We start from the raw sequence: 14,604 nt of genomic DNA, 5'->3' as shown, positions 1-14,604 counted from the left end.
TTGTTCATATATGCAATACAAAATCCATAACTTCGAAAAATTAAAAATAAAAAACATAAATTAAATAAAATGGTACTTTTCCAGAGTTTCAATGGATAAGATAAATATTTTATTAATATAATAATGTATTATTTATAAATTAAAAAATAATTATAATATTATTTAATAATTAATACCCCCACCCACCGCACACCATTCCTCCACCGTGCTCACCTTCCTAGTAGAGTTTCCAGAACCTTCCGAAGTCTTAAATCCCTCTCTCTCTCTCTCTCTCTCTCTCTCTCTCTCGCATAAACACACTTATCCAAATTGAAAACCAAATTGATTATTTTATTTTCCTACCGGAGCCGGAGCCGGAGCGCGGCCGGGAGTCGTGGATTTGGGAGATTCTCCTCGCGTAGCGAACCGATCGTCGTGCAAAACAAGAACGAGTAGCTTCAATTTTGATTCCGGCATTGTTTTTCTCCCGTCAAGCTTCTCATGATTTCACGAATCAAAGCGATCGGGATAGACTCGCCGCAAAAATTGTCACCGAGAAATTTGGAAGTACGGAGAGGTAATTCCGCGAATTTTATGCTCGCGCTTCGTCTCGTTTCTCTGTACTGATTTGAGAGACGCGCCACATTCAGGATTTGAGGCGTTTTTAAACTCAGCGGGTGGAATGTGTTGAACAGCGGTCGGGCTTGTTCGGGATGAAAAAACGGTGGCGTTTTGGCAATTTCAATCCTCTTGATTTGATGCTGTACCGAGATGGAGAAGAACAATGCCGCAGAAATGGTGAATTTGAATTTTGATAAAATTAAAATTAAAAAAATATATTTATTAATTTTACTAAGATTAAGGATATGATTTTATTTATTTATATTAAATTCAATTAAATATTAAATATTTTTTAATCACATGGATTGAATTTTTTTTTTTTAATAATATTCTCGTTAAAAGGAAGAAAATATTACTTTTATAGAGTTCCAATGGATAAGATGTATTTTACAAATATAATAATAATATATTATTTATAAATTAATATATAATATGTATTTATTATTTAATAATTGTAACCCCACGCACCGCACACCATTCCTCCACTTTCCTAATGGAGTTTCGAGAACCTTCCTAAGTGGTAAGCCCTCCCCCCCCTCTCTCTCCCCCTAGCATAAACGCACTTTTCCAAATTAAGAAACTAAATTTATTTATTTTCCGGAGCAAACTACTCACGAGTCTAGAACTTTCTAAACCTCTTATAAAACAATCCCTTCAATCACTTTTGTGACTCCTTCGTATACGTGTACGACATACTACCAACTTGTAACGGCTTCAACGACCACCCAACCCAGAGGAAGGAGAGGAAGAAGAAAAAAAATCCTACCTTCCTATTTTGCTTTTCTAAATCAGTTTCCTGTTTTATCGTCACATCACCACCTGATTGACTCTCCTACTCCTGTTTCCGCTGCTCTTTTCTTCCGTTTCTCTTTCTGGGTCTCACTCACCCAACCCAGAAGAAGAAGAAGAAGAAGAAGGAAGATAGAAAAAAAAAAAATCTTACTTTCCTGTTTTGCTTTTCTCCCCTTTCTAATTAGTTTCCCTTTTTTTGTCACCACATCGCTGCCTCATTCTCCTCCTCCTGTTTCCCCTCATCGTTTCTTCCATTTCGCTTTCTGGGTTTCACTCTCAACTTCGCCTCTTCATGTGTCGCCATGTTTTGTCTTTCAATTCCAGTTTTCAACTTCTTGAATTCGCATTGACCCGGTTATGATTCAAGATCCGAATTCGATAAATCTGAAAGGAGAAAAAAAATTGGATGAATTTCAGAAAAAAATTGAACATGAATCCGCTTTATCCGGTCAAGGTGGAGTACTCTGTTTCGGGTTTATCACAGTCGGGTGGTGGTAGAGGTGAGCCGCCAGTACTGCCACCTCCGCAGCCAATGGAGGGTCTTCATGATTCAGGGCCACCGCCATTTCTGACCAAGACGTTTGACATGGTTGATGATCCGAATACTAATTATATGGTTTCGTGGAACAGAGGAGGTACCAGCTTTGTTGTATGGGATCCGTATAGTTTCTCTACTAATCTTCTTCCCAGGTACTTCAAGCACAATAACTTCTCCAGTTTCGTCAGGCAGCTCAATACTTATGTGAGTCCTTCTAAATTTTTTAAATGAATTATGATTCTCTGTTCTTCATTTTCCGATATCATTCTGGTTAGAAATGGAATTCAAATGCCAAAATCAGATTTTTGATTAAGAATTTCATCTGGGTCTGAATTCAATCGGTATCTCTGTTTTTTCTTTTTCTTTCTTAATGCCCTGTTTCTAATGATTCTCTCTTCTTCAGTTTCTCATTTCATTCTGGTTTAAGTGGGATTTCAATGCTAAAATCAGATTTTTAACTACGGTTTTCATCTGGATCCAATTTCAATCAGTATTTGGCCTTTTCTTTTGGGTCTTTCTTAATGCCCTGTTTCTACTCTGTTCTGGGTGTAATTTTGATTTTTTAATTTCAGCCATTAAAAAAGAAGAAGAAGAAGAAGAAGAGAAGTTCTAGTTTCTTCTGGAAGTACTAGTTTCTTCTGGAAATTCTAATAATATAATATTTTAAGAGGAAGTTTCGAGTGAGTTCTTAGATTTTCAATTATCTCTGAAACTTTCCTTTCCTCTTTCTGGAACACTCTGCGGTGTTTTTATAAAAAAATGGTTTTTAATTTGTCTGTTTGTTAAAGTAGAATACCCTTCTTGTAGGTTCTGGAATCTGCCACCTCCTCTATCCAGTTGAATGGATATATAATGCTTCTCTTCTTGTGCCGTTGAGTAATTTTTTAATATATTTTGCATTGAGAATTTCACTGATTAGAGTCTTTTAAAATATATTTTCACGTGGGTCCTTGATCAATCTCTCTGTTTTTTTTAATGGGTAAAAGATAAAGGCATGAATAAAATAATAAATCTCCTTCAAATTTTCTTCTGGATTGCTGAATCTAGATCCTTTTTTCTCCAATAAAAATAAAATTTTTTTAAAATTTTTGAATTGGGTTAGTGATTATGGAAGATGGGTATTGCAGGGTTTTAGAAAAATAGATCCTGATAAATGGGAATTTGCAAATGAAGGGTTTTTAAGAGGACAGAGGCATATTTTGAAGAACATCAAGAGAAGAAAAGCTCCAGCTCAGGATGGAACTGTGGCTGTGAGCTCACATCAATCGATGGGTGCTTTTGTTGAAGTTGGAAGATTTGGATTAGACAAAGAAATCGATCGACTGCGTCGAGATAAACAGGCTTTAATGATGGAATTAGTGAAATTAAGACAAGAACAGCAGAACACAAGGGTTTATCTTCAAGCAATGGAGGAAAGGCTACAAGGCACAGAAAAGAAGCAACAGCAAATGATGTCGTTTTTAGCTAGAGCAATGCAAAATCCTGCGTTTTTGCAGCAGCTGGTTCAGCACAAGGAGAAAAGAAAAGAGCTTGAAGAAGCAATAACCAAGAAAAGGAGAAGAAGAGCAATTGAGAGAGGACAGGGTGTTGATGTGGGTGAATGTAGCAGCCAGAGAGTTTTAACTTCTGTCAAGAGTGAACCTCAGGAATTGGGCGAATTCGGGTTTGGTGTAACTGAGTTAGAAGCACTTGCATTAGAAATGCAAGGGTATGGTAGGGTTAGAAAAGAGAGAATAGAAGATGAAGAAGATGAGAGTGAAGACAAAGAGTTAGATGATGGGTTTTGGGAGGAATTATTGAGTGATGAAAGATTTGAAGGTGAATTGAACATACCAAGTGGAAATGAAGATGAAGATGTTAACGTTTTAGCCGATCGTTTGGGTTATCTCGGTTCGAGTCCGAAATAATTACAACCATTACAAATCATCTTTTGATTGAATGGTTCCTATGCTCATCTCTCTTTTATATGAATTTCGAGTTTTGTTTTCGTATGTTATTTATCGTAAATTTTCTCTTTTTTTTTGTTTTCCTTAGGAGAGGCCTTCGAATTTAGAGAGAAAAAAAAAAAAATCTTTCCTTTGGTAGAGTAGAAAGGGTATTAGATTACCCAGCAATGTATTTTTCTTTCTTTACTTGGAATTTCTGGTGTTGTTTTTTGTTGTTGTTTCCAACCCTCTGTACATTCTAACTTCACCATTTTGTCTTTCCCTTTGTTAGGTTGTAAAGTGCAAACGACTTCTTTTTTCAATTACAATATGTAAAGTAGTATTGTATTTGATTTGATTTCGCGCAATGTATGAATCAATTTTGGCCTCAAATCAAATGCTTCGAAAAAGACAAAACGATTTTTTTCAAATCGAAAAAGACAATTTGAAGACATTTAATCTAACTTGATGATTGTATTCTCGTTAATATATCATTACACTAAATTTTTTTTAATTTTATTGAATCGAATGTTATAGATCGATCATTCATCGATAATTTATGATACATATATCAAATACGCGAGTCCGATCATAATTATGAATTGATTACATAATTTTTCGTCGGTGATATGAAAATTGTCTTCTTGTGGGTGTAATTAAAGAGAAGAGACAAATGGGATGATGTTAAATTTGTACCATGTGAAGAATCTATTTGCTTCTTGTCAATGTCTATTCCGTACTGGTGACTGAATGCATTTTGTTCTGATTTACTTTTCAATTTCGCTGGCTGTGTGTGCTACTTCCCTTTCCCCTGTAACTTCACTCAAATCTTTATATACATATATATATATATGTATTTATAATTTAATTTTAACAAAATTTCAGAATTCAAACTTTGAAGTTTTTGAGGTGGATATTTTTGTTAATAAATTAAGCTTCACTTTTCACTTTTTCAAGAAAAAAAAAAAATTTGTTTTGGTTCTCTCTGTCTCTCTCTCATCACCTTCACAAGAGGAGCTCAAGATTGATTGATTTTTTTTTTTTTACTTTTGACTTTATTTTTTTAACGTATAATCAAAAATTATACGAGAAATATTTATGTATTTTCTACATTATCTGTAACGGCTCCGGAAATTTAAAATGGAATGTATATTAAAAATATCAAATGCGGAAGCGAAGTCAAAATTCGATTAACATTCCTTACACTAAAACCAAAAACGTGCTCAAAATATAAAAGATCAAACTAACTAAAAGAGAAATTCGAAAGTAAACTATGAATATGACTTTGGAGTCTTTAGGCGTCCCATTCGTCGTCTTCTTGCAGAACGGGCTCGGGAACAATGTCTTCCTGATCTGAAATGATTAAATAAGGAATGAGCTACACTAGCCCAGTAAGGACATCACGATATCTCACCGTCACAGAGATAAAGCTGGGTAGAAAATACAAAAAGACCAATGGAGCATAATTTACAATAAACTCATTTATCAGTAATAAAATCTTTTACCATTCACTTACCTCGGTGAAATTCATAAAATAATATACGAAAGCAATAATATTATCATCATCATGAAATCATATAAACTGTGTAACATAATACTCATCACGCCCTTGCAATTCAATCATTTCACAATTACTTTTCCTCATTTACCAGCCTACTAGTATCCATGGGGATCCATAGGGGTCCCGCTACCCGTTACTCTTAATACTTGTAATCAGATTCCAGGGCCGTCCCCATACCCCGTCCGGTATGGGCGCCAAAACTGTAAACCTCAATACCCCGTCCGGTATGAGGGTGAAACGGACCGTCCCCATACTCCGTCCGGTATGGGCGCCAAAACTGTAAACCTCAATACCCCGTCCGGTATGAGGGTAAAACAGGCCGTACCCATACCCCGTCCGGTATGGCGCCAAAATACATAAGATCTCCATACCCCGTCCGATATGAGAGACCACAATCCCGGTAGGGTCCCCTACGGACCCGGTCCGTCCACCATCTCCCCGGATATCTAGTCAGGCTGACCAACATTATACAATTACCCATTTACATATTCTGTCATTCTTCTTTCCCTCAATCATCATCAATTCGCATTTAGATAAACAAAACAGTAATTCATGTCAAACAGACAACATACAGTATCGGTATTTCAGTTATTCAACCAATAATAATATAACAGTAAAATATGCACACGAAACTATAAAATGAAAACATCAAACCTCATACTGCATTTAATACTGAAAATTAGATCAAACAATAACAGACCAACATTGTATCAGACTCGGGCTCCATTGGCAACCTCAATTAATTATACATCTATAAAGTCTCAAAATACTGTTTAATTATTTATTAAGCTTTAATACCGTGATAGAAAATAGGGTGAGGGGTCCTTACTCGTTTCGAGGTCCGAACACGGCTTCACAGTGCGCCTACAGGCTGTCCCTAATTTTCCCTGAATTTTTCTCGGGGAACTGAAACGCACTACTGGTACCTGCACGTGTTCCAAAAAAAATCCCAAATTAGGCCCAGGGCCCCTTTCGGCCCAAATCGCAACTCCGGCACGGCGGCTCCGCCGTGCTCCGGCGACGGCGCCGCCGCTTGCGGCGGCGGTCTGCCTCGGGTTGGCCGTTTTCGGCCACACTCGCATTGGTTCCTGTGATAAAACAACCCTACGGCCCTCGGGGGGTCGAAAATTTATGAAAAACCGAAACTTACCGGCGGCGGTGCTCTCGGGTGCGGAGGCTCTCCGGTGAAGTTCGTGTTTTGGTGATTCGCCTCCGATCAACCTGTAGAGAAAAGAATGGTGATCACGGTGATATAAAGATTGCATTAAACGAAGGCCGGGAAGGGCCTCATCGGAGGCAAAAACTGAGAAGGGGCGCGGCGGCGCCGCTGGCTTTCGGCCGTGTTTTTCGGCCGTTTGGCCGGGATTTTGGCTCCGATTTGGCCACTGGAGAAATCAGCGTGGAAAAATGAGTCGGGGTATGAAATTTACCTCGATCGGCGGTCGGAAATCCCTCCGGTGCGGCGGCGGGTGGCGGCGGCCGGCTTCTGGTTCGTCTTCTCCGGCGAGCGGCAGGCGGCTAGGGTTTGTGGTCTAGTGTGGGGGTTCTATTTATAACCTTTTGCCCTTTTAATCTCAGTCGTCCATTTTATTTTAATCTGGGCCGTCCGTTTTTTATTAAATCTGGGCTGTCCGATCGCACGCTTGATCTGGGCCGTCCGATCGCGCCTACGTGGACCGCCAACGTGGCCCGTTTCGGAACGACGTGGTCTTGCCACGTGGCAGGTCCCGGTTGGCCAGGACTGCTGACCGGGCCTGCTGACGTGGCTGCCGACGTGGCTTTTTTTTTTCGGCCCCTTTTCCGGGCGCTACATTATCGATGATACGAAGCGTGAGATTCTCTTGTACTTGTTTTGTTCGATGAAAGATTTTATTCATAATTTTTTTTTTTACACTGGAAAATTTCTCACGTAAAATTCTGTGTCTATTTATTTTATGGTTGTTTCTTTACTTGCTATTATTTTACTTGATTGTGCATTGGTTTTTAATTTGTAGTATTGATTGATTTTGTATTTTTATCTAATAATGTGAATTTATTTAATAATTATTTTAATTTACACAATTGATTATATTTTTTTAATTTGATCCCAACAAATGGTATAAAAAATTTGGTTGATTTGTGGTATGAGATTAGTTGTGTGAATTATGGAAGTCGAATGCGGAGAGCCATTATTGTAAGGATTTGCATAATCCTATCAAATTATAAACCATCAAACCAACTAAGAGATCAGAAGATGATTGAGAGATAATACACAGAAAAATTGTATGAACTATCAAGTGATTAATGGATATCAGTGTATACCATCATATACGCAAATAAATTAATGCACAAGTTCTATTTAAGATATTGGAAACTATTATGAGAGGAAAATGCTCAAATTAAAGATTTTGTTATCGAGTGAACTTAAAATTGCGATATGAGTGGTCTATTGTAGAATACTTGAATGAGTTCCAAGACTTGGTAAATAAATTGAGTATCATGAAAATAATTCTAAATGATGAATTGTAGGCATTATTACTCTTGAGCTCTTTGCCCATAATAAGGATTTTCGGGACAAAGAAGAGATAGCTGATGAGATTCTTGAAGGATCTTTAAGTAGCGAGAAAGGATAATCTTTCGTGATTTTTTTGAGGATCTTTAGCGCTTGAAAAATTGATCCAAATTGCGACATTTGCCTATGAAAGGATGAGAACGAAATCGAGAAGTACAAGTTAGGAGGAAGAAAAGTTATGTGTAAAGAGAGAGAGAGAGAGAGAGAGAGCATGATTTGTGAGGGAGAAGGCGACCGGCTTCAATAATAGGAAAGAAAAAAAAGGAATATTTTTCTCACTTTCGCGAGTATAAAGAAGAAAAAGGTGTCATCAAAGTAATTTTTGCTTTTGTTCTCTCTCTCATACGTGCGCCTAAGGAGTTAAAGATTAATTTTTTTCTTTTAGCTTTATTTTTCTAGTGAATTATCAAAGATTATAATAAAAGTTATGTATGTGGTTTTTTTTATTATTAGTGATCTGAAGCGTAGATCATCTTGTACTTATTTTTTTTAATAGAGGCTTTGATTTGAAGTTAACTCGCGATTTTTTCCTCTACCTTAAAGGGCTTTTCATGTAAAATCATGTATCTCTTTCTTTTGCTGTTGTTTCTTTACTTACTATTATTTTACTTAATTGTGCATTAGTTTTTTATTTGTGTATTGATTAGTTTGATATTATTATTGAACTTCGTAATTTAATAATTATATTAATTCACATAATTAATTATATCTTCTAATTGCTAGCTACACTCCACCCAAGCTCAAACAATCCAATTACACCGCAGATCTCAACAAACACCAACTAAAGTGCCTTTTACTACTATTTATAGGGCCTTTCCCAAGATCCCTTCTAGTCTTTTAAACATGCTCACTCATAATCGTTCATCCACCTGCTCCGTTTCTCTGCTTAAGTCTTTCTTTTATCCCAACCATCTTCATCACATCCCTTCTCCCTCAAGTTTCCTGTTATGCTTCCTTGAACTATCCTTCATCATTAAGCCTGAACCATCTTATTTTCTCCCTCCCTTGCTTTCTATTTCGCCATCAAACTCCTCTCCTATCCCTTTCTTGTTTTGTTAAGGAGCTGGTGGAAGAAGGTGAAGGAGAATTCCTTGAAGTTCACTTTTGTGGCTTCTTCGTATATGTGTACAACATACTACCAACTTATTATCGGCATCAATGATCACCCAACTCAAATGAATAGGAAGAAAAAAAAAGAGGAAGATGAAGAAGGGGGGTATCATCACATGTTGAATCTAGACCTCTTTTTATCCAATAAAAATAAAAAAATTTTAAAATTTTTGAATTAGGTTAGTGATTATAGAAGATGGGTATCGCGGGGTTCTAGAATAATAGATCCTGATATACAAAAATTTATAAATGAAGGATTTTTAGGAGGACAAAGTCATATTTAAAGAACATTAAGAGAAGAAAAGTATCAGCTCAGGTTGGAACTGTGACTATGAGCTCACATCAATTAATGGGTGCTTGTGTTGAAGTTGGAAGATTTAGATTAGACAAAGAAATGGATCGTCTTCGTCGAGACAAATAGGTTTTACACTCTGTTTGGATCGTGGTGAATGATAAGAGTTTAATGTATGGTACTCTACGGGTGTGAGAAAATTATGTTTATTTCAACTTTCAATGGTAACAAACGGTATCTAACTGACGAATTTGTGATGAATTTTAAAACTACTAAATCGGTGGTATGTGACCGACAAATTACTTTTTTTTTTCCATTATACTCTCGTATAATATACTTAATTCTATTTTTATGTTCACAAATTATTATTTATTTTATTAAATATAAAAATTTAATTTAATTATATGTAATAATTATTTATTTAAATACAAATATAATTATATTGTTAAATAATTTATTTATTTATTTTATTACATACTTCTTATATACAATTTACTATTACATATAATATGTATAAGTAAATTAGTAATTTGACTAAAAATACAATCATTTCATTCTATCATCTAAACAAAAATATGTCATTAACATACATTAATATACAATCATCTAAATATATAAAAAAAAAATTGTCATTTTCATCATATGTTATTGTCCTCCAATCACTACTATTATCACACATTAATTAATCATTACTAAAAATTTTCTAAACAGCATGTTAACGATGGAATTAGTAAAATTAAGACAAGAACAACATAACACAAGAGTGTATCTTCAAATAACAGAGAAAAAGTTGTAAGACACAGAAAAGAAGCAGCATCAAACGATGTCGTTTCTAGTTAGAGCAATGCAAAATCCTGCGTTTTTTTTTTTTTTTGTGCAATTGAAAAGAAAGAGCTTGAGGAAGCAATGACCAAGAAAAGGAAAAAAAAAAAACAATTGATCGAGAACACGGTGTTGTTGTAGGTGAAAACAGCAACCAGAGAGTTTCGAATTCTGTCAAAACTGAACCTCAGGAATCCGATGACTTCGAGTTCGGTGTAAACGAATTAGAGCACTTGCATCAGAAATGCAAAGGGTAAGGTAGGGCTAGAAAAGAGAGAATATAAGATGAAAGAAGATGGGGAGTGGAGACAAAAAGAGTTAAGATGATGGGTTTTTGGGGAGGAACTTTGAAGTTGTCAAAGTTGTAAAAAAATGGAAAGGGGTTTCCTTTTCAATAAACAATATGTAAAGTTAGTAATATATTTGATTTGATTTCATGATTGTGGGTGGATTTACTTTTGGCCCCAAATCAAATGGGTTGAAAAAGACAAAACATGGGTGGCAGCCGACACAATTATGATTTTCATTTTCAAATGAAAAGACACATTAGATTTTTTTTTTTTTCTTTTTGTGTTTACAACTTACATTTCAATGTGTTAGTGAGTTAAATATAATGTTTGTATGTATGTATGTATGTATGTATGATTCAAATAAATATTATAAGTTAATACATACATAGTAATTTATGTACTAACCACAAGTATGAATTGACAATTAGAAAAGATGGTTTTGTGGGTGACCTAAAAAAAAAATTGTATTTTTGTGTGGGAGAGAGACAAATATAATGATGTCAAAATTGTACCATCAAGATTCTATTTGTTTCTTGAACTTCACTCAAATCTTTATATATATATATAATTTAATTTTAATAAAATTTTGAATTTTGAAGTTTTTGAGGTGGATATATACATATATATATATATATATTTTTTTAATAAAGTAAGTTTCATTTTTCACTAATTCTATCAAAAAATTGTTTCATAATTTCTCAATTACTTTGATTTTTTTATATAAAGTAATTGTAAATTTAATCTATTTGTACATTTTTGTAATAATTTTTATTTACTTTAACATACGGATTAACCGAATTAATAACTCAAGCGAAATTAAAAACATCGAACTAACTTTATCACATATATTATATAAATAAATACTTTCGATAATTACGTAATACATTTACATTATTATAACACAATGACGTAACTTAAATTCATAATTTTTTATATAAAAAAAAAATTAAAAGTGTTAATTAATAAATTCATATTAATATTATTCTTATTTATGCAAATATCATACTAATATAAAAAAAAATAAAACCACTTGAAAAAATGTGTTAAGGTTAGATGAAGTTTGAATAGGTTATATACATTTTATATCACAAATATAGTCTATATTTATATATAAGATATATAAATATGTTTAAAATAGTTAATTATTACATAAAAATATAATTAAATATTATATATGTTATGTGTTTTTTTTTATATGGAAAATAAGTAAATTCCTTAGAAATTTAAAAAAGAAAAAAGAACAAAAAAAAAAACAACACATTGTCTAATACACTAATAGGAACCACCGGACCCTCATAAGTATATGTTTGAAGGCCCATTTAGCCAACTTGTGGGCTTCTCTATTATGGTCTTTTGAGGATCCACCCCACATTACATACATCAAAATGTCACTTATGAACCCTAATTTCCTTGGTGGTGTTTTCCAAATACTACACACACTATAAACTTTCGTTCGGTAGAATAAGCTATCTTCGCACTTAACGAACTATCTTCAACTACAAATGGGAAACGAGAAACAAGATAATAAAAACTATTACTTGATTAGTCCGGCTTCAAACTATGTCCCGACAATTAAGATATAATCAGACGAGTCAAAATCATCGGGAGAGAGTATGGGATAGAAGAACGCAATGGTTTGGAAAATATTAGGCCCAAAACACTTATATACGAACCTATAAATTATCTATTTTGATATCGTAGATAACTTGAATCTCTTAGTCTCGAGTTTAAGAACCTATAAATTATACTTTTTCGTTGTCCGGTGACATATAGACTGTGGTATATGATTTATGGTTTATCCGAGATTTTTTGGATTATTGCAGGGCCAGTTAAGAATGAGTTAAAGATTTAGAGAAGCTTATGTCAAAAAAAAAAAATTTACTAAAGTCATTCGTTTGACTTAATTTTGGGTCATTTGAAAAAAGAGAATAATAGGGTTTTTTTTTAAAATTATATTTATAAATTAAGAGATATGTGATTTCGTTATTTTAGGTATCGCTTATTGGGTCATGATTTATATAGAACGGAGAATTTTGAATATATAGTTGATACAATGATTAATTTCTAAATATTATATAAATAGGTGGTACCCCTTTGATACATAGACTTTTTAATACATTTACTACTGTCACACTAAAATAAACGAACTTGAAATTTTTCTTTTCGAGATCATGGGTAATTCGAATCTCCAAGACCAAGTATAGGACCCCATTAAAATGAGCTTCTATATTCGTGGTAAGGGAGTTTTATATCGAAACTTTTGCAGAAGTTGCACGACATAAAAGACGTCGAGCTTGACGATTAACTCACGAATCCATGTCCTCCACCCTGGACCTTGGCAAGCAACAACTAGAGTGCCTCTTAATAATATTAATACCCTCCCTCTATTGTTCTGTAAAGGAAGATGATGGAGGAGTTATGAAACGACACCGTTTGGTCAAATGAAGTATGGGGCCTGGGCCGAAAGGTCATTTATTGTACATCAAATGGGGATTTTACAAGCTTATTATCAGAAACTGAAAACCCTAATCCCACCGCAACGATCAGATTTTGAAGACGCCGATGAGGGATTTGGTCGATGAATTTACGGAGATAAGAAGGAATACTAAAAGAATCGCCCTAAACAATCATCCTCGAATAAGGAAATAAATAAAAAAGACTCGTAATTCAAAACTGTGATTTGAGGTTTCTGTGTATGTTTGGCTACCGAGAAAATAAAGCGAGAAACAAAGAGAAAATAACAAGCTGAAATTCTATATTTTTTCTTACCATAGCGATCGAATGAAAGACATAAAAAAAAAAGATAATCATAAACAGAATGCTCGATAATACATGAGAAACACCTGAACATGGAGTACCTTCTGGTTCGCCAGCCACAGAGCCGCAGATGCGAGGGAGACGAAGGAAAACGAAGAGAGTCTTATTTGTCACATATTATTAAAGTAGAGGGGCGAATTTGTAAATAAAAAAAATTAGGGGTCTCTTTGAATATTTATTAATAATACAGGGACCATTTTGTAATTTTAATCGAAAATCCCGTTAATACAAATAAACCCATATATAATTCATCATATAATATTATTACATAAATTTCAAATAAATATTTTTAATTATTAATTTGACTTATATTATTATCATATATATAAATAAATATATATATATATATATACCAATTATAATATATAAAAAAATATAAGTCAAATTAATTGGATCTTTCTTTGGCATCTTTCACTTAGTCATTAATTGCTAATTTTTTCCAAGTCATAGAACTAATTTTAGTCACCGTTGACCAGGAAACTTGGAATTTGAAGTGTATGGTGTTTATAGTTTTCTGCTTAAGTATGATTAGTGTAATTAATTATTGCATTAAAAAAAGTTATATACACAGTATTATACATATACTCAACCTCACTATGAATTATATTGATAACGAATTGTTATTTAATTATTAAAATATATAAATTATTTCGTTTTTTTACATCAAGTCAATACGTTTTAACTTATGCTCTGACTCGAATAACGTGGGGTACGGAAAAATCTTATCTCTTTCTTTTCTTTTTATGCATTCGTGCGTTCCTCCTGTGTGACAACGTTGATGGGTAAAAGTAATCATATCATCTTATTTCGATCTACAATGATAAGTTTATGGGTGTAGTATCAAACTAATATACTTAATAAATATTATCTCTCTCTGAAAAAGGAGGTGAACCGGTCGCACCTTTCGGTACGATTAACTTGTCACGACTTTTTTTTTCCGTCGCTAGTTCTGCACCCGGCATTCCTCTCCTTGCGGGTAAGTTAACAACTTTTATTTTTATTTTTATTTTAATATGAATAAATTTTGTATACAAATTATAAAATGAATATTTAAAAGTAAACAAAGGGAATTTTTTAAAGAGTGTGTGGCTTAAAGGGGAATCAAATGAAGCATAAACTTGTAAGCTTATCTCAAAGAAGATAAAAGGTGAAGGTGAATCTCAATGGAAGACCCAATTGATTTAAAAGGATTAATTTAGGTTAAAAAAGAGGACCCAACATAGGATTCCAAAGCATATGTATATGCTAATATATGTTATGCAATATGTATATGTATATATATATATATATGGAAGTGTGCATGTAT

The 14,604-nt window shown here is 33.9% G+C and overlaps 1 protein-coding gene and 1 long non-coding RNA gene across 3 annotated transcripts; one reads left to right on the top strand and one right to left on the bottom strand.

Moving 5' to 3' along the window:
• Window positions 1-208: 208 nt before the first annotated feature.
• AT-HSFA7B (winged-helix DNA-binding transcription factor family protein) lies at window positions 209-4,208 on the top strand. 2 transcript variants are annotated; one of them, XM_088216852.1, is made up of 3 exons: window positions 209-556; window positions 630-2,134; window positions 3,058-4,208. In XM_088216852.1, the coding sequence occupies exons 2-3, from the start codon at window positions 1,799-1,801 to the stop codon at window positions 3,835-3,837; spliced, it is 1,116 nt and encodes a 371-aa protein (XP_088072978.1). In that variant the 5' UTR covers window positions 209-556; window positions 630-1,798; the 3' UTR covers window positions 3,838-4,208. The 2 variants fall into 2 exon arrangements, with proteins under 2 accessions (XP_088072978.1, XP_021897931.2); XM_022042239.2 differs by having other exon boundaries at window positions 209-2,134.
• A 781-nt stretch (window positions 4,209-4,989) lies between these two features.
• LOC148268610 (uncharacterized) lies at window positions 4,990-13,514 on the bottom strand. Its single transcript, XR_015818109.1, has 2 exons — window positions 13,325-13,514; window positions 4,990-5,208 (listed from the first exon to the last, which is right to left on the bottom strand). It is a non-coding gene; the product is annotated as an uncharacterized LOC148268610 (long non-coding RNA).
• Between the last annotated feature and the right edge of the window lie 1,090 nt (window positions 13,515-14,604).

This window comes from Carica papaya, chromosome 3 (assembly GCF_054855325.1).
Source record: "Carica papaya isolate Zhongbai chromosome 3, ASM5485532v1, whole genome shotgun sequence".
NCBI lineage: Eukaryota > Viridiplantae > Streptophyta > Magnoliopsida > Brassicales > Caricaceae > Carica > Carica papaya.
The sequence above is the reverse complement of the archived record's forward strand: the minus strand, read 5'-3'. Positions and strand labels throughout refer to the sequence as shown.